Source organism: Trachinotus anak, unplaced genomic scaffold (genome assembly GCF_046630095.1).
Source record: "Trachinotus anak isolate AG129_WGS33_773 ecotype Australia unplaced genomic scaffold, CSIRO_AGI_Tana_v1 ptg000024l, whole genome shotgun sequence".
Classification (NCBI taxonomy): domain Eukaryota; kingdom Metazoa; phylum Chordata; class Actinopteri; order Carangiformes; family Carangidae; genus Trachinotus; species Trachinotus anak.
Genome location: NW_027273875.1, coordinates 11,364,684 through 11,384,060, shown reverse-complemented (window position 1 = coordinate 11,384,060; position 19,377 = coordinate 11,364,684). Strand labels below are relative to the sequence as shown.

Genomic DNA, 19,377 nt, shown 5'->3' with positions numbered 1-19,377 from the left:
TGAGCTGAAAACAGCGAGAAGCTGCTCACACTGAAGGAGGAGACCGTTCAACTGAAACATTAGCTGAGGAATAATTTCAAAAAAGTTAATGATTGAAAATAAAACTTGACTTTCCTTTATTGAGCAATATTCATCCAATAATCCTTCAACTCTGACACGTGTAAATAGAAAACTGTACTTCTGTCCACATTTTCTCCTCTCAGGATGCAAGTCTTGTAAATAAATAAATAACACGTTTATCTTCCAGAACATAAGGGCGTCTGCAATGGAGGCTTATCAGTACCACAGAGAATATGTTGTACCTCGACTCTTACATGTAAAAGTTTCCCTCTCCTCCATAATTAAACATGCGAAATACAGATATATGTATATTTTGCAAAGCAGCTGCAGTACCATAGTTGTTGAGAGAGTCTTGATGGAAAACACGAGGGAGCAACGCAGGAGGTTTGACTGATCCTTGATGCTGTAAACAACACAAACACACACATCGGTCTGTTTTCATAAAAATATTTCTACAAAACTATTTAGCAACTCTCGTAGCGTTAGATCATTTTAGTGTCGCATCACAGATGGCAGCAAGCGTTTGTTTGTCTTTTCTAAGGACAAACCAGGATTCACTCTGAAGGTGGGAGATATAAAGGCTCTGAACTCAAACCTGTCAGCTCAAATGACTCTCCAGCTAGTTTACAGTAAGCACTCGCTATCGATTCTTTCCAGCAACATTTCAGCAAAATGTACCCACAGCTGGGTTCACACTGGTTCACACTCATGACTGCACACTGGTCAGTGAAAGGGGACGTCACACTGCACACCGAGACACAACACCACACTTTAACCATGCATAGACAGGCTTTAGTTGTGTTTTGGCAGAAGATTTGGCACAGAGGTCAGATCCTTTCCAGAGCATTTGATTCACAGGCAACGTGAGACCGAGCTCAAAAACAACTGAAAAATTGTATTTTTCATTTTTCTACTGACAGCCAGTTTGTGACGAGGGATTTTAAGCATTTTTATCATGTTACTTAAACAAAGAAAGTCTTTCTAAATCAATATGAAGGGGTGAAAACAACTGAACCGGTTGTGCTGTCAACTGCTCCGAGGCTGGAACAGCATTTTGCAACATAATCAGTTTGCTTAGATTTGAATCAAATGCTCAACTGACACTTTAAACTTGCACAAATGAACAGGGTTGTGTGTGTGTGTGTGTGTGTCCTCACGGCACTGTTATCAAGAAATAAGACAGAAAACAGCAAGTTCATGATAGCTGAATGTCTCGGGAACAGAGCGGCCCTCTGTCGTGTCTCTGGGGTCGAACAGTGAGCAGGAGGAGGGTTAAAGTGGCAGCGTTGGGTCCGTCTGGAAGGTGGACGTGGTGCTGACAGACGGGCCAGAAAAGTGCCGCAGTGCCTCCAGTCTTCCTCGCTCTCCAGCTCCTCCTCCTCCTCCTCCTCCTCGCCGGTCAGGTCTCAAAGTACTTGTAGATCTGAGAGACGTACTGCATGACGCTCTGCCAGTCCGGCCTGTCGGTCTTCATCAGCTCCTCGATGTCCTGTTTGGAGCAGAGAGAGGGGCGAGTTACAGCTTCCTGGGGTCTGTAAAGAGTTTGAGCTCTACAAACAGCACCCCCACCAGGCCGATCCAAGACTGCTCCAACAGCGTCTGATGCTCAGTTTTTACATAAATAGTGAATGTATTTTTCAGTGTGTGATCATGAAGTCACTCTTGATGCCATGAATATACATGTTCATGTGTTATGTGTTAAAGATTTTTGTTAGAGAAGTTACAGCTTCCCTATCAGCCCCATTTTTAAACACTGGGACGCAGAACAAATATACGACCTCCGCAACACTCAACACTCATTACTAACTGAAGCACATTAGTGCTCAGCTTCTCCCAGCTGCTGTGGCACAACTGTCAATAAGCCTTGTGTGTATTGTAAGGGATGGATGGTAAATGAGTAAACTCCCACCCTTTTTCCACCTTTTATTTCCTGTTCTGCGTTACTGTTAGAGGGTTTATTCATTCAGGAGCTCAGTGAGAAATCACACGGCTTCTCTCACAGTTCCTCCAACATCTGTCTCGATTTAAGCATGTAATTGTGGTTTTGGACACAAGTTCATGTCTTGAGGCTTGTGCAGAACAAATGTTGTGCTGCTCAGTATAAAATGATGCGGTGATTGCTCTCAGTGTTTTGAGAACTGCAACAGTGATTCAGAAAATGTGCTTAAGGTACTGAGAAAAATGGAAAGACCCCTGATCAGCTGTGCAAAGCTGCAGTCAGCCTCTCAGAGACAAATCCTCTCCGACAGAGATGAGTCAGACAGTGAACTTTCACATGACTCTGGCGTCACGCAATCTTCTGTTAGCTCAGATATACACAGAAGCTTCAGCACAGTCACCTCCATCTTTCTCAACCTCCTAACGGGAGGATGATCAGCTGCTCTGTGGGTTTTGTTTATGCAGCAGACAGAGAGCCGAAAACAATGCATGGACATTTGTCAGTGGAGACCAGAGAGAGCCAGTTAAAGTCACTCATTTATTTGTTTACAGCGTCACTGACATGGGAACAAGTTGCCTCATCCAATCTTGTAACCACAAGCACGTAATGGAGAATTAATAAGACAAAGAAATGTGAACTTTGGTCTCACTTAAACATTTGAGCCTCGTTAACTTCCCTGCTGGGGTCCAGCTGGTTCTTCCAGATTGAGAAGAAATGAGTTGTTCGACTGATTCGTGTTTTTTCAGAGTTATCTCAGAGCAGTTTATTTTTGCTGGACTTCTAGACGGAACAAAAATCCAACTACATTCTTCTGTTTTATGATGTTGCTCAAATCACGAAGCCATTATCAGAAGGGAAGACAGTGACAAGGTCTGTCCAGCACAGATGTTGAACGGTGACGAGAGGTCGTGTGTTAGAATGATCAAAGTGCCACGAGTATGTACGGCACCAAAAAAAGATCTGAGGAGAAAGACTTCATGCCAACTGGCTGCAGCAGATTAATCCTCTAAATCCAGGCCCTTTCTATCTGTTCTTCACTTTACCTGGTCAGCATGAAACTGTTTAGTGTCCACACTCTTACTGGCAGTGATATGGGTATTTATATAAGAATGGCAATAAGCTGAAAAAAAGCAGGGAAGGATAAAGACATAAAGGGCTGTGCGCATTGGTGTGATGCAGATGTGTTTTTATGAACAACAGTTTTGGACATCTATGACCTGAAGGCAGTGAGGTGACTGTTTTAAATGACACAAATGAGCAGGGTCAGTTTTATGACATCACCGGAGTCATGTTGACAACTGCATCTGATTCAGAAAATGACCTTAAAGGCTCTGAAAGCTTATTTTCTGAATCAGAAAAGCGAGTGAGCGAGGGGATCCACACTCTTGCTCAACAAAGTTTGAAGAGTTTTGGGTGTTTCTTTTTCACGTGAAAAGATTTTCCATTTAGTCTGTGCTTTCCTGCACAAATCAGCATTGGAAGCATTTTACACATAATGTGTAACAGGTACAGTTTTGTTTTGTTTTTTGCTCCACCGAGACGCCGTCACTAAAGTCTAATCAACCCACACCGACACCGTCCTGTGGAAGATTAGCTGAGTTCTTTAAGCTTTTAATAAACTTAATTAACTGTTTCTGTTTGACTGTTTCTTACTCAGTAATTAATATTTAATGTTATAGAGACTTAATGCATTTGAAACCAGGTCAGTGGGCTTTAAAGGGAAATTCCACCCTCATTCTTGAAAGAAGGCTGAAAGTTGAGAAAGATAAGAACCTCACACAGTCCTGCCCTAATTATGACACTCCAGTGACCCCATACTCTAGATGTGCTATGATAAGCGTATTGCACTCCTTCACAGGAAACAGATATGTAAGTGATTTTGGATAGATAAGGAAATTCTCACAAAGTCTAAACACTTCAGTGTTACTGTTACTGTTTTTACAAACCAACTTTTTCTCTTAAAGTGTTGTAGATTTCCCCTGCACAGTGCAGACACAGGCTCGAGGCAGAGCAGGAATCCAGGGCTCAGTCACTGATATGACAGAGTTAAACTCAAGACTGTCAGGAGAAAAAACGGTCCAATCAAATGGTTGTGGGGCATCTCTGTTCTCAAGCGTCACATCCTGAAAGTTTAGCAAATCAAAATGTACTGTTTCCAATTTGTCTAATCAAATGGGCCCTGTGTTATCTAGGTGTGTGTGTGTGTGTGTGTGTGTGTGTGTGTGTGTGAGACATCTGTGGCAGCTCAACTCACCAGGGAGGGTTTGATGCCAATGCTCTCGGCGGCCTGGAAAGCCAAGGTCAGATTCCGGACCTGAAGAAAAACAAACCATCGGGTGCTGAGACGCTGAAAATCCCTGCACAGTGTCACAACACAACACCACACATGGAGCTTCAAACAGCAACAAGAGGCCCACAAACACATTTGTAAACCCTCTCAAACACCCAAGAGACAGGCTGAAATGTCTGTAAGCCTTTGCTTGTTTGTGTGAGCATTTCTGTGTATTATAATATCTCTGATGTTTATTTGAGATGTGTAAAGCTATACCGGACAAAGTCTCTGTAAAAACAGACCTGCCTGTGAGTCTCATCAACATCCCCATGAATGAACTCCCTGCAGATTTACCCTCATTCTGCTCATGAAACTGTGGAGCTTGGTGCAATTTACACAGAAAAGAAGTGATGAGCCGCAACTTTAGAGTGAAGTGAAATACAAACTGTCCTGGTAAGTGAGCTCTGAGCTCACCCACACAGTCCCTCTCCTGCTGAAGTTCAATTTGTTTTAAAGATCTGTTTTTAGTTCTTCTGCTTTAGTTTATAGCGACTACAGATATAGATGGGAAAGTCAATAAGAAGAGAGGGAGGGGCGGACTCGGACCTGCAGGCCGCTGATGTTAAGGACTCTGCCTCAGGGACTATTTGACGTGGGGTTGTGTCACGCACAGCACTTTTGAAACTGCGGTACATGTTGTGAGCCGGTGAACTACCGTATTCCTACGCACAAGCGCAACTACAAAATATAGTAGTTCAACGGTTGAAAAATGTAGTTCCAAAGGAAAGGGCTGATGACGGCAAGATAAATTATTAAATATTAAATATTCAAAATAAAGCTTACACTCAAGCTAATATTTGTTTTTTTTTCTGTGGGTATGTATTAAGTGGCTAAGACAGGTTTTTGTTTCCTGCTCCTGCTGCTTCTCTTGTCGGACCGCGCACTGATCTGAATCTAGTGCAGGTCACACCTTGGCCGCAGGTGAGACCCTCACGCAGACCCGTGCGTGCTGTAGCAGGTGACCTGGAGTCCAGTTTTTCTGCTCATTGAATGGTGAGTGCAGGTTAATCAAACAATCACAACCACTCCGTCATATTAACTGCCCCCGGACATCTGCACAGTTAGAATAATGAATTAATAAAACATGATACTTAGCTCTGTAGCTGTTGGCCGCTGTGTAAAAGAACAAACTTCCCCTGTGTCACCTAAAATATATAAACCCACCGACGACAGTGTTTTCTTAGAAAGCTTTGATCGGGGGCGAAGCAGGGCAGTGATGGGATCACCGACGGGACGGATCATACCGGGGAGACGCTGTGTGTTTGGGCCTCGGGGAAAGTCACTCAGCAAGAGTTAGTACAGCCAACACACATCTATTGAATTATTCAGAGATGGGGCCACGCAGTGTCTCTGTCATCAGCTTAATGTTACACATTCACACCGACAGGACCGTGCGCACACGCCTACATGACTAATTTGTCACGTAGGATGTGTCGGGCCTGGTCAGAGGTGTTTGTGTGGTGCGTTAATGCTGCAGCAGGATGAAAGCCCCGCAGGTCCCCAGAGAGGAACCATATTGTTTGCAAAGTCGCTGCTGTATACCAGCTGCAAGTCCACAACAGAGCTGTCAACGCCGAGCTATAGCTGCTGCCCTGGGCTCAGGATCTCTTACAGTATTACAGTATTTCAATGCCATATGGACAATATGGCAGACCTATAAAATGTATACAACCTCATAAAGGAAGTCTGTAATGTGAAGCTTAATGGTGGAAAAAATGACGCCTGGCAGAATGGTTTCAAAGCATTTACAGGGGGTTTTATTTGATTCTTGGAAAACATGCATCTTTCAGACCTACACTGTATAAGCAGGTCATTTTCACAGTTTACAGGTTCACATATTCTACAAACAACCTATTATGGATTAATGTGTGGTATTTTCTGGAGACCAAGTTCTGCAAGTCTATGATTGGGAGAGGACAACAGGAGGCTGAGTGTGCAGTTTGTTTGCTCTACTCCTGAATCAGAGATGACATTCATATCATACTTGTATTGTAAAGTTATATTAAAGCAAAACTAGGGAAATAAAGAAAGGAAGCAAATTGAGCTACACAAAGCTGCTGTGAACAATCCATCTCACTAAACAAATGCTACTGCCTCCTCTCAATTCTTGCTCCAGGTCTGAGAGATACATTTCCAAATCCAACCTCAACCTCATACACAAGAAAGGATTCAGTCAGAAAGTGTTGTTTTACCCTTTTTGGGACTCTGTGTCATCTACACTGTGTATTAGCCCATCTGCACTGGTACACACTGACACCAAACCTCGGATTTCCTCTTATATGGATATATGCATGAACTTGTGTGGGTCATGACCCACTGATGACTGAATCCAAGTATGAAAGTATGCCGGCATGTAGATGAGGGAGTCAGAGGTAATATGGAAAGAATAAATTTAGAGTCTGAGTGCTTCTGTGCTTAAGATATGCTGTGTATATGTGTGTGTGTGTGTGTGTGTGTGTACTTTCTATAAATACACTGATTTACAATCAGTTTAGCGTGCTTAAATTGATTTGTTGGTGAGGCACTTGCCTACCTGTTGAGACCAGATGCTGAGGAGAGTATAGTACTTCTGTAAGTGTGTGTGTGTGTGTGTGTGTGTGTGTGCATGCATGCAGTCTTCCTGTAGTTTTCTACCTTATCTTGACTGATGAGTTCCTGGTAAGGGATGTGGGCAGGAAGATATGTGTGCAACAGGGCACAGAAAGCCAGGCCATCGCTCCAACTGCTGCTGAAGTTGGTCACATCTATATTCTGTAGACAGAAGAGGAGGCAAAGAGCAAAGAAAATAAATCCTAGAAGTTACAAACAAACCAAAGTCAATATCACACAAAGATAATGAGCTGAAAGTGAACCATAATTTGGGTGGCATGAGAAAAGCCATTAAGTCACAGAAGCAATTACAGTCACAGAACCACAGGAAACAAAATGGAAATGAAAATGTAATCTCATCATCTGCTGTTCTGGGTCTTTCAGAGTGCATTAACGCCTGGTTGTGTTTCCTACGGCCAACGTTGGAAGGATCTTGTTAGATCCCCTTTAAGCCTGCACGTTCTCTCTGATCTCTCCTCTGGGTAACGAACGTGCATAGCAGCACGTCCAGTCTGTTGTGCTTTTGTGTGTGTGTGTGTTTCACAGAGCATCGTCACCTCATACACTGTATACAACATATTCAAGGTCCGATAAGAGTAGAAAGCTCAGAGGAAAAACTTCCTCCAGGCCATTGTTTGGCGTTGCAGGCTCCCCATTGGATAGATAAGTTATTTCCGGTGTCTTCCTCTTTGTCCCTCTCATGAGCTTTGGGAATGCGGTTCACAGCCGAGGAGACTCTCCTGAGTCATGGGTATGGGTATGTGAGGCTTATGGAGCCCTATACACCTCCCACACTTAGACCCATTCACACAATGAACCTGGGAAAGTTACAGTATTTTGATCCAGGTTCATCAAGTACAGGTGGAGATACTCAGGGTAAAATGTCAGAACAGGGAACAAAATTAAAGCTACAATATGTAACTTTAACACCACACATTACAAATATAAAGACAAGTGCATACATGTCATTTGTGTGCAGGTATTTTGTAATGAACAAAAGTAGTGTCATATAATAATAATTTGACCTGACGATGGTGCTATGTTGAAGGTCAAAGTCACCAAATTGATTACAATTCCTCCTCTGGGGATCATCAATGTCATGTCATTGTTGAGGAAAAGCTGGGATTGGCTTATGCTCAAACAGAAGTAGCTCAGTGTTGGAGATCAAAGGTGTTTATACCTGATCCAAATGGCCACAGTTGAAGGCAGAGAGAAAAGCCGGCACTCACAGAGAGGAGGCAGGTGTGATGTTGTTTAAAGTCGGGGATCATGGTGCACATTTTCAGACCGTCTCTCCTGGACCATATTTATGGTGTTGCACAGTGACAGAAATAGTGTCAAGAATGAAAAAAGAGAACTAAAATGAGATGTGCAGGGGGCGGCCCAGTAGTCGAGTGGTTAGGGCGCATACCATTTGGGCGCAAAGACGCTCTTAGCAGGCGGGCACCGGTTCAACTCCCGATCGGTCCGACTCTTTCCTGCATGTCATTCCCCTCTCTACCCCCTTTCCTGTCAGTCTCCACTGAACTATAATAAAGGCATAAAAAGCCCAAAAAATAATAACTTTAAAATGAGATGTGCAAACCGTGGCTCCTGTCTCACCTTCACAGTGCAGGTCAGTCACCGTGTACAGGTGTGAGTTCATTCATTTAACCATCCAGACAGAGCTTCTGAAGGAGCACACTGGCATTTTAAACGGATGAACAAAGTCGGTAGAGTTTATCCTCTGGACACCACGAATGTCTGTTCAAAATTTCAATTACAGTCCATTTAGTGGTTGTTAAGATATTTTAGTTTGGACCAAAGTAGTGGATATAGTCATCTCTCTAGCCCCTAGCATGGCTAAATATGACATATCACACATTATTACACTATTGTCTGATTGTGACGCAGTGTGCACATGGTGAAATTCCCTGTTTGCTTAACATGATTTTGTGGTGAATGTTCCGGATATTTAGGGGCAGACAGCATTTCCTGGATGTGTGTGGTACGACCCCAGCTGGGACCAGAGTTATGTCTGTCCAGTTGAGACAAGAAGTCCTGCTGTGCTGTTACTGTACTGCAAAAAGCAGATATAGATATAAAAAAACTAAACAAAGTTAGGACTTGTTAAAAAGGGAACAGAAACATCATTTTTTTAAAAATAATTTGGGTTAAAGCGGTGCATTAAGTATCTTTGGGTACATCAGCGTGTCTGTACACACAGCATTAGCTCCAGTCAGATGCTGGAGATTGGACATGCGGGCCACGTGTTTGTTTACTGTTGTTCTTCAATCCTCACCCTGAGGACCACAGCCCTGCTGGTTTTCATTCTATAAATCTAATCAGTGTCTGATCCATACATGTGACGCCAGGTGAATGTAATTAACTACCTGATAGGACAGAAAAACAGCCCAACTGTGGGTCCTGAGGACAAGAATTAAAAATCACAGCTTTAAGTCACTGCAGTAATGAATCCCCGGAGCTGTGGACAAATTTGTTATTGCCTTCACTCATTTGCTTTGGCGTTATATAGAAGCCAGTTATCTGATCATATAATTAGATGTGGTTTGAAGGTGAGAGGCAGATCAACCTCAGAGAGACAGCACCTGTCTCGAAAACAAAAAGTGGCATGTTGGTTTGTAATCACTGCCAAGTTATGTCAGACTCACACTGACGTAACCTGGTGGTTGCTGTAGTCATTACTGGTGAGTGGTATGAAAGTGTGGCCTTAGCTATATGTGATCTCTCAGTTATTTTTATCTCAGCCATGTAGTGGCGTAGCTCTAAGAGTGTGAGTCAGTCCACCCTGTTGGTCTAGAGTGAAGACAAATTTAAGGGTTTTCCATCAAACTTTGTTAATGTGTAGCAAATATTTCATTATGTTACTGTTACATCATCTCCCTAAATCTGAAATTGACAGGTCTGAATATCCCTTACAGCATGCAAGTGAATATCTATGTACCTGTAAATTGATGCTGAATAATATATGCATTAAAAAATTCAATTATTACTGTCCAACCTGGGGCATCAGGAAAAAGCCACAGAGTTTTTCTGGCCACAGTGGGTTCTTAAAGAGCATGTGTCTCATCTGAATGAAGCCAAACATGATACATCATCCGAGGATCAGGCTTTGTGATCAAGGATCACCGAAACAGTCACACTAACTTATCACCAATCAAGCATATTTTCAAAAAACTTGTTATACCAAAAAAAAAAAAAAATTCATATTGCAATTGTTTTGTCAGTTGTGATATGAGTCACAATTTCAGTTGAAATAATTGTAAAATTATATTTCAACTGATTGTGCAGACGTACTATCATTATATACTTGAATTAGCACTTTGATATTTCTCACTGTTAATTAACAGTAAAGAGTGACTTCTCATCTACAAATAACACTAAGGCAATCTAATTTTCACCCACAGTCTTTGATGGTAGGACAGAGGCTGAAAGTGAGTTTTTGAGCACGATTCTCCTCCATCAGTCACTGCCTGTCTATTCTGTCTGAAGGGGAGACCTGTGCAGTCATGTCAGCCCACATTCCTCTCATAACTCCCCCTCTCTCTCTTAGCTGGCTCAGCAGCACCGCTGGTAGCACAGTGTGTCTGTGATGTATGTGCACACTGACACACACATACACAGAGAGAGTGATAGTGGGTTAGTCAGACCCCAGAGAGTCCGAGACCAAGATAGGCATTGACAAATAAGCTGATAAGAGAGGTTCTGGAGGCCAGTTTGTGTATGTGTGTGTGACAGAGTACGGTGTTGGGGTGGTCTGGGGAGAACACATGTCCTGATCCAGGCCAGGGATGGTAGCTGTGTTGGAGTCCAGGGTGGGAGTGGGAGAGGAAGGGGGTTGGGTGGTGGAGTTCGCTCAGGGCAGAAAGAGAGGGAGAAGCATGAATGCTAAAACAGCAGCGGACAACAACAGCTCTCTGGGAGCCGGCTCAGAAAAGCAAACACAGCATCAAGCGACAGGAAGCGTCTCGCTCGGCACAAAAGGCAGAGCCGTCGCTTTTTAGGGCTCAGAGAAAGAGAGTATGAGAGAGAAGCAGGGGATTGTAGAGAGAGACGACTGAGCAGAGAAAAAAAAAAGGGAAAAGTTGATCTGTGTGCCGTTGCTTTGTTCTGACTCCAAGTGAAAAGATCTATGACAGCATCAGTGGTCAAATTGAACCTGGACCTTTTAATGGTGCAGACTTTAAAAAAAAGAAGCAGCTTATTTAAAACATCTTGTCAATGTCACAGAAGAGCAGGTAGAAACATGTTTACAGCTCCTGTAGAAGCTGCTCTCAGAGGACAGGGTGGTGGAAAATGGGGTATGTTCATAGCTCTGATGTGATATTTTCATTTTTTACATAGTTCACCAAAGAAAACATGACAAGGGCTGCAACTAATGATTATTTCTTACTATGGAGGGAGAAAAGAGTGAATTTCCCCGACTTCAAGTTGTTGACTTCAAATATTTCGTTTTGTCTGACCAAAAGTCCAAATTCACAAGACATAAAACAGAGAAACATAGAAAATCTCCAAAGTGGAGAAGCTGAAAACAGCTACAATTAAACAATTTTAATTGAAAAGAAAAAAAAAAAACTAAACTGACTTCAACATTAAGTTGCTTCAAATCAAAATCAAAAGGTTTTTCTGTAGATCAACTAAATGATTTATTGACTCATTATTTAAGTCGTACATGTGACTGCCGCTGCAGAGGACATTAAAGCCAAGGACATGTCGTATCCGGCCTGGACAACATATCCTCTGTTGTAAACCCTTCAGAAATGGAATTCACAGACGAGCTGGACACGAGCCAGACAGTGAACACCTCACACACGGCAGCCTAACACTGTGTGCTTCAATACAAGGTGTGTGTGTGTGTGTGTGTGTGTGTGTGTGTGTGTGTGTTCTCTGCTGCCACATATAAAAGCTGCTGGACTGGTGTCAAGTCAGTAGCAGGGATTAAAGCATCTCTGCTGTGATGCTTTCATGACACTTGACACCCACATATCAATGCACCATTATTGCAATATTGAGCTCTCACTCATAGATCAAGACTGTAAAAACTGCAAACAACAATGCAGCATACAGCGAGCAGCTGAGGATGGAGGATAACTGTGACACACACACACACGCACATGCACACGCGCACACACAGTTTGTTAAAAAGACATCAGTCTGATGAGTGAGGGCAGGCGACATCAAGCCTGAGAGAGTCATGTGACTGATGAACTCGTCTCAGTTTATGTCCTGTCACAGAGTCTCTCTTACCTCACCTCAAGTGAATGAATATGGCAACAAGAAGACAAACAACCAGGAATCACCTGTGACAAATCAACTAAAACAAAAATGAATGAAAGAAGGGGGAACAGAGGAGGAGACAACAAAAATGAGAAAGCAATGTTAAAAAAAAACACAAGAGGAGAGGGCAGAGAGGGGGAGGACGCCCTGATGGACCTTGCAATGAGTCATAGTCATGAGCAACGAGAGGCTGAAACCCAGGCGGGACCATGGAGATAAAGACAGGGCAACAGGAAAGGTCACAGTGCTGCTCTCCATAGTCTACATACAATTTAATGAACTCACTGTACACACAGGACGAGATAAAGGGTGCGGAGGATGACATTAGTCAAAGAGGGCACAGATATGACAGATCTGCCTTTGATTGAAATGTTCACCTCTCTGAGAGACAGCCTGCATGAATATTGAGATTCTGATTATATCACAGAGATTTAGGTTATTATAGAATTGTGTGTCCTCGTTTCACTGTAAGATTAAATAAGATGTACTGCATTTGGTCCTACTTCTTTCAGAGTATTCACATCAACTATAGTCCACTTCAAAGTTGTGGTGGAAAACTACCCCCCACCAAAAAAAAAAAAATCCCACAAAAAAACACATCTTAAAGCACTTGAACTATAGTACTGAACACAGCTTTAGTTGTTTGTTTTTTGGATGATATCTAGTTCTTGCTCCTTCGTGGTTTCAATTAACTTTTTGTAAGTCACTTTTTAGAAAAAGCTTCTGCCAAATGAATGTAATGTAAGGTGTCAGCTATTCTGCTAAACTGCCCATGTCTAAAATGCAAAACACTGTCACTGATCATTTGAAATAGTCATATATATATATATATATATATATATATATATATATACTATATATATATACACAGTGGGTACGGAAAGTATTCAGACCCCTTTAAATTTTTCACTCTTTGTTTCATTGCAGCCATTTGCTAAAATCAAAAAAGTTCATTTTATTTCTCATTAATGTACACTCAGCACCCCATCTTGACAGAAAAAAACAGAAATGTAGAAATTTTTGCAAATTTATTAAAAAAGAAAAACTGAAATATCACATGGTCATAGGTATTCAGACCCTTTGCTGTGACACTCATATTTAACTCACATGCTGTCCATTTCTTCTGATCCTCCTTGAGATGGTTCTACTCCTTCATTGGAGTCCAGCTGTGTTTAATTAAACTGATTGGACGTGATTAGGAAGGGCACACACCTGTCTATAAGACCTTACAGCTCACAGTGCATGTCAGAGCAAATGAGAATCATGAGGTCGAAGGAACTGCCCAAGGAGCTCAGAGACAGAATTGTGGCAAGGCACAGATCTGGCCAAGGTTACAAAAGAATTTCTGCAGCACTCAAGGTTCCTAAGAGCACAGTGGCCTCCATAATCCTTAAATGGAAGAAGTTTGGGACGACCAGAACTCTTCCTAGACCTGGCCGTCCAGCCAAACTGAGCAATCGTGGGAGAAGAGCCTTGGTGAGAGAGGTAAAGAAGAACCCAAAGATCACTGTGGCTGAGCTCCAGAGATGCAGTGGGCAGATGGGAGAAAGTTCCACAAAGTCAACTATCACTGCAGCCCTCCACCAGTCAGGGCTTTATGGCAGAGTGGCCCGACGGAAGCCTCTCCTCAGTGCAAGACATATGAAAGCCCGCATAGAGTTTGCCAAAAAACACATGAAGGACTCCCAGACTATGAGAAATAGGATTCTCTGGTCTGATGAGACGAAGATTGAACTTTTTGGCATTAATTCTAAGCGGTATGTGTGGAGAAAACCAGGCACTGCTCATCACCTGCCCAATACAATCCCAACAGTGAAACATGGTGGTGGCAGCATCATGCTATGGGGGTGTTTTTCAGCTGCAGGGACAGGACGACTGGTTGCAATTGAAGGAAAGATGAATGCGGCCAAGTACAGAGATATCCTGGAAGAAAACCTCTTCCAGAGTGCTCAGAACCTCAGACTGGGCCGAAGGTTCACCTTCCAACAAGACAATGACCCTAAGCGCACAGCTAAAATAACAAAGGAGTGGCTTCGGAACAACTCTGTGACCATTCTTGACTGGCCCAGCCAGAGCCCTGACCTAAACCCAATTGAGCATCTCTGGAGAGACCTGAAAATGGCTGTCCACCAACATTCACCATCCAACCTGATGGAACTGGAGAGGATCTGCAAGGAAGAATTGGCAGAGGATCCCCAAATCCAGGTGTGAAAAACTTGTTGCATCATTCCCAAGAAGACTCATGGCTGTACTAGCTCAAAAGGGTGCTTCTACTCAATACTGAGCAAAGGGTCTGAATACCTATGACCATGTGATATTTCAGTTTTTCTTTTTTAATAAATTTGCAAAAATTTCTACATTTCTGTTTTTTTTCTGTCAAGATGGGGTGCTGAGTGTACATTAATGAGAAATAAAATGAACTTTTTTGATTTTAGCAAATGGCTGCAATGAAACAAAGAGTGAAAAATTTAAAGGGGTCTGAATACTTTCCGTACCCACTGTGTGTGTGTGTATGTGTATATATATATATATATATATATATATATATATATATATATATATATATATATATATATATATATATATATATATATATATATATATATATACACACATATATATATATATATATATATATATATATATACACACATATATATATATATATATATATATACATATACATATATATATATATGTATATGTACATGTACGTATACTGTATATATCCCTCTACTTTTACGACTTTGATCACCTGTGTAATGTGTTTAAAAGTGGAGTTTCTGTAAATACCCCAATTGTGTAGCTAAGCTATTTTTTTTAATTGATTTATTTTTTTGCTGGGCTGGTATAACACACCCTGAACTTTTCTCTGTAAACTGATATCAATCGTTTCATCTGATTTAAGGAAAGATTGCCAATAAGCATATTTCTTTAAATGTCAGTGTTCCTTTAATTAGACAGTGCAGAATTTCCTCCCATTGTTACTACTGAGAATATTTAGCTTTGCCTTGCAGCCAAGCCCAGTGAATGTAATAACCCCTTAGCACAACCAATTACCAGGGTTCAAGGGTTGTTCAATATATATTGTTTTTTGCACATAAGCCTCGTCAGCCTCAAGGCTTTTTACTCTCACATTTCTACCCACTTCTGATGATCAGCATTAACAAATCATGATTATTGATGATTTTAGGATAAAAAAACAGTAGAGTGTTTTAGATATTCCAGCTAGGTTCAGCTGCTGTGAGCCCTCTGCTGTGATTAATTGTAGTATGTTATTTTCACACTGATGATCTCAGAGATATTACTGTTAATACAACATTATTAGAACACACAGTAATGGCTACTCTTTGAACTCCAACTCTCTTTCCCTCCTCGATGTCTGACCTCCACTCCACACTCGCCTGGGGGTCCATTCCTGTTTCTTCAATGGCTTTGTGTGTGTGTGTGTGTGTGTGTGTGTGTGTGTGTTTCCCAGACGAGGCCGGATGAGCTTTGCTCTGTCAGGCCCAGCTGAGCCTAATGTTCAGACCCTTTGCTCATTGTTCCCATCTTGAACAAACACTGCATTTATTTTTGTTTGGCCTCTTTGGTTAATTGAGGAAAAAAAAAGTTTAAAACGTGTCCCAAACTGTTCTAAATTAAGACATCAAAGAGCCTATACAGTGGGAGGTTAGAGTGTTTTCCACCACACCAGACATTCAAGAAAGCCTTTGCTCACGGAGCATGGACAGAACTGGCCACTTTTGGAAAACTGGAAGAACAAGTCGACATTTTGCTTCTGAAAACAGGACAACAGTTGTGTTGAAATTTTGCAGTTAATGTAGAAAGATGCAAAGTGTGCATCAAACAATGATAATAAGATTTAAAAAAAAAAGTTACAGACAGAAAACACAGAACAGCCAGCATCAGACCGACTGTGGCCCGTTCAGCAATGTGCTCTTTAGAGTCAGATCTTAGAAGCTGCCTTGAAATCCAGTGGAACAGAAGTTGTATGAAAGTGGTCTTGTGTTTCAAGCGTGCGTCCGGTCCAGCGCTGACGTGCACAGGATCCCATGTGAATACTAATTTCCGGTGAGAGGCCCCTTCAGTCTCTCCCACAGGGCAGAGTCAATTACAGCCAGCTTAAGGTCTTCACTGATCGATCTGTGTTTCCCAGAACCTGACATTTGAGGTGTGATGGAGTGTGTCTGGGCTCACGTCTCATCCTCCGCTGAGAGTTTAACACAGGTCAAGTATTCAGCTGCTCCAAGGACCTGCACGTGGTGGGTAAACACACCCCTTCACACATCACATATCCCCTCAGGGGTTAAACAGCTCTTCTCCATGGTGATAGCATTGCCCTCCTATGGTGTGTGTGTGTGTGTGTGTGTGAGAGAGATTCTCATTATCATATTCTTCCCTTTTCTTTTTCTACCTGCATTAGCTGTCAGTCAGAGACAGGATCCACATAGCAGACATAGCCACACCAACACATACACACATGCCCATACACACACACACATGGCTCGGCTGGATGCATGATTTAACGCACGTAGGCCATGGCGATTCCTTTCAGTCTCACCTGTATGCATGTACGTTTCCTCATATAAAACAATATTTACCATGAGATAAAGCACATTCTTCAGCACATCGTACATCTACTTTCACCCTCTCCTTGTGATGATAACGAGCACTTCTCTCTCTCTCACTCCTTCATTGATCACAGCGAACAGGCTGAGCGTGACATTGGGTTTTGAGGCCAACTATAATCACACAGATTTACTGTGCCCTCGGCAGCTATTTGCACCTAAACATTAAATAATCTCCTGACGTGCTTACAATAGCTCCCGTTTCTGTTTCGCTTTAATTAGGCTGCTGTTTGACCAAAAGGTCCGACAACAATAGCACTGTAATAACAACTGGCACGGGGCTGAACCCTCCCATCGGCTTTGTTCTCATCTCACACGGCGGCTTTTCTGGCTCCGCGCTGGCAGATGAGCGAGATATATGAGCTTGTTTCCTGACTCCGCCGTTTGGAAATGAGAGAGAGGATGGAAAGTGAACAGAGATGGTCGAAGCGGCCTCTTCAAACTGACCATTAATTATATAGACTGAAGAGGCCAACATAAATTACATCTGGGTGACTCCATACTAAAGAGCCAATTAGTGTTGAGTTATTACCTCTTTGACCTTAGTCCGCAGCAGAGAAGAGGGGGACCACAAAGTGAATGTGGTTGTATTGATAAAACTCACTAACCTTTATCAGAGCAGAACACGAGCATGACAGAGAGAAGGAAAGAAAAAGTGGGCAACCAGAATGTGGGTGTGTTTCAGACATGTCTGTGCCTCGCCGTCGTGGAGCTACACACTGTCTGACAGATCAGTCTCTGGGCCTTCGGCGAGCACTCAGTGGCTTCCATGTGGACGGAGCCCTCGTAACACTGTAACATCCTCAACCTTTCCCCAGATATATGGAGCTGAACACGTCCTCTGACAGTAACCTTTTCCCTTATTTTGCCACAAGACTCGAGAGGGGCCTGTGGGTACATGTTTTCTGGTGCAGGAAACTGAACTCAGTGTCACTGATGCGCAAACTATACATCACACACACGTACATGTACAGTAAATGGCCATGCATTCTCAAAAACAGAAATCCCTAAGGATGGTGGTGGAATTCACCAGAAGAAGAAGAAAGCTCAAGAGGAAAAAAAAACAACAATCGCTATCATAAATTTCTGCTGAGACAGTTAAACAGCAGATATGTATAATATTTGGAAACAGTAGTCATAGGACCTTTTACTTAATCTTTATCTCAGATGTCTCAGTGTGAATTTTTAACCCATTTACTTCATTTTTGGGCATTTATAATCATATAGTGTACCTCATATTTTGCAGAGTACATTCAGCGATTTATATAATGTCGACAAGTTCTCTATTCTCTTAAGATAAACAATTAAGTGATTCTGAAAACAGATATTCATCGGATTTGCAAACGCATATACCTCTCTGTATTACAGCAGTCAGCTGTACTACAGAGAGGCTCTTTTGAGGTTAACTGCCCAATTGTCTGTGAATGAATCCAGCTACAGGTCAGGCACACGGCGCACATGGAGGAAACACACTAACATAAAGGCTCACAGCTCGGACCGAGAACAGTTACTCCAGGAGGGGACTGATTATGCCACAGACTGAAACACTCCTAGTAGCCAAATCTTCTTACTGCATTCCTGATTCTTGCAAATAATCACACTATGGTACTAAGCCCTTTGTGAGAGGGGATCACAGGTTCCATAGTTAAATCCAGACCAACTGGAAAAAGGCTCCATTAAGGGTTTTGTGTTGCTGGACTCCACTGTCCTGAACTGAACTGGGATTTGCAAATCCATTCAGGTTTTAGGTTTAAGCAGTGGTGAAAAGTAACTAAATACATTTATGCACAGGGCTATACTCAGGTACAATTTTGAGCAACTTAAACTTTACTTGAGTATTTTCAGTTTATGGTACTTTATGTTTCTCCTCCATTGCATTTCAGAGGGAAATACTGCACTTTTTACTAGTAAGATATAAAATATAAAATATATGTTGGACAAATAAAATATGATAGTTGTTTGTAGATCGCCACTACATAGAACAGGACATAAAGTAACTAAAATAAGATCCAGCTGGAACATTAAAATGCTCATTACACAGTCAAGCATAGCACTAAAATATATAATGACATAACACTTAGGTGGGGAGTGAATACTTTTACATTTGATACACTAATTCATTTTTCAAATAGTATTTCTTCAGTTTTACTTAAACTTCAGAGTAGCCAGAGTATTAAACTGAGTATTTTTACAAAGTGGTGTTATTTTTGCCCATGACTGAGCTGCTCATACCCAGGGCAACTTACACAGCAGGGAGGGCTGTAGGTTTTCTCTTGGGGGTGAAGGGAAACATCTGTGCTGCACCAGTTTGTGTTATTACTTTACAGTTCATTTGAGTTTTATCAGTGCCTTCTTCTTGTATCTATCTAATCTAATTAAGTTTCATCATTAGCCACTGTCTCAAGTTCTGTTTTGTTATCTAGCTGGTGGTGCATGTAGGTAGATGCAGGTGCTAAATCAGAAGACAATACATTGCAAGCCTGTAGAGACGCTCCTGCTGCCCATGTTTAAACAGTCCAAACAATCTGAGGTGTGACCGTCTTTGTCTA

At 42.1% G+C, this 19,377-nt stretch overlaps 1 protein-coding gene across 4 annotated transcripts in view; it reads right to left on the bottom strand.

Moving 5' to 3' along the window:
* Positions 1-99: 99 nt before the first annotated feature.
* specc1 (sperm antigen with calponin homology and coiled-coil domains 1) overlaps positions 100-19,377 on the bottom strand; it is a 73,692-nt gene continuing 54,414 nt past the window's right edge. For all 4 annotated transcript variants that reach the window (XM_071460691.1, XM_071460694.1, XM_071460693.1 and 1 more), the window contains 3 exons: positions 6,966-7,082; positions 4,254-4,313; positions 100-1,549 (listed from right to left, as the gene is read on the bottom strand). In XM_071460691.1, the coding sequence (XP_071316792.1) occupies positions 1,460-1,549; positions 4,254-4,313; positions 6,966-7,082 (267 nt within the window). In that variant the 3' untranslated portion in view covers positions 100-1,459. The remainder of the gene's footprint in view (positions 1,550-4,253; positions 4,314-6,965; positions 7,083-19,377) is intronic.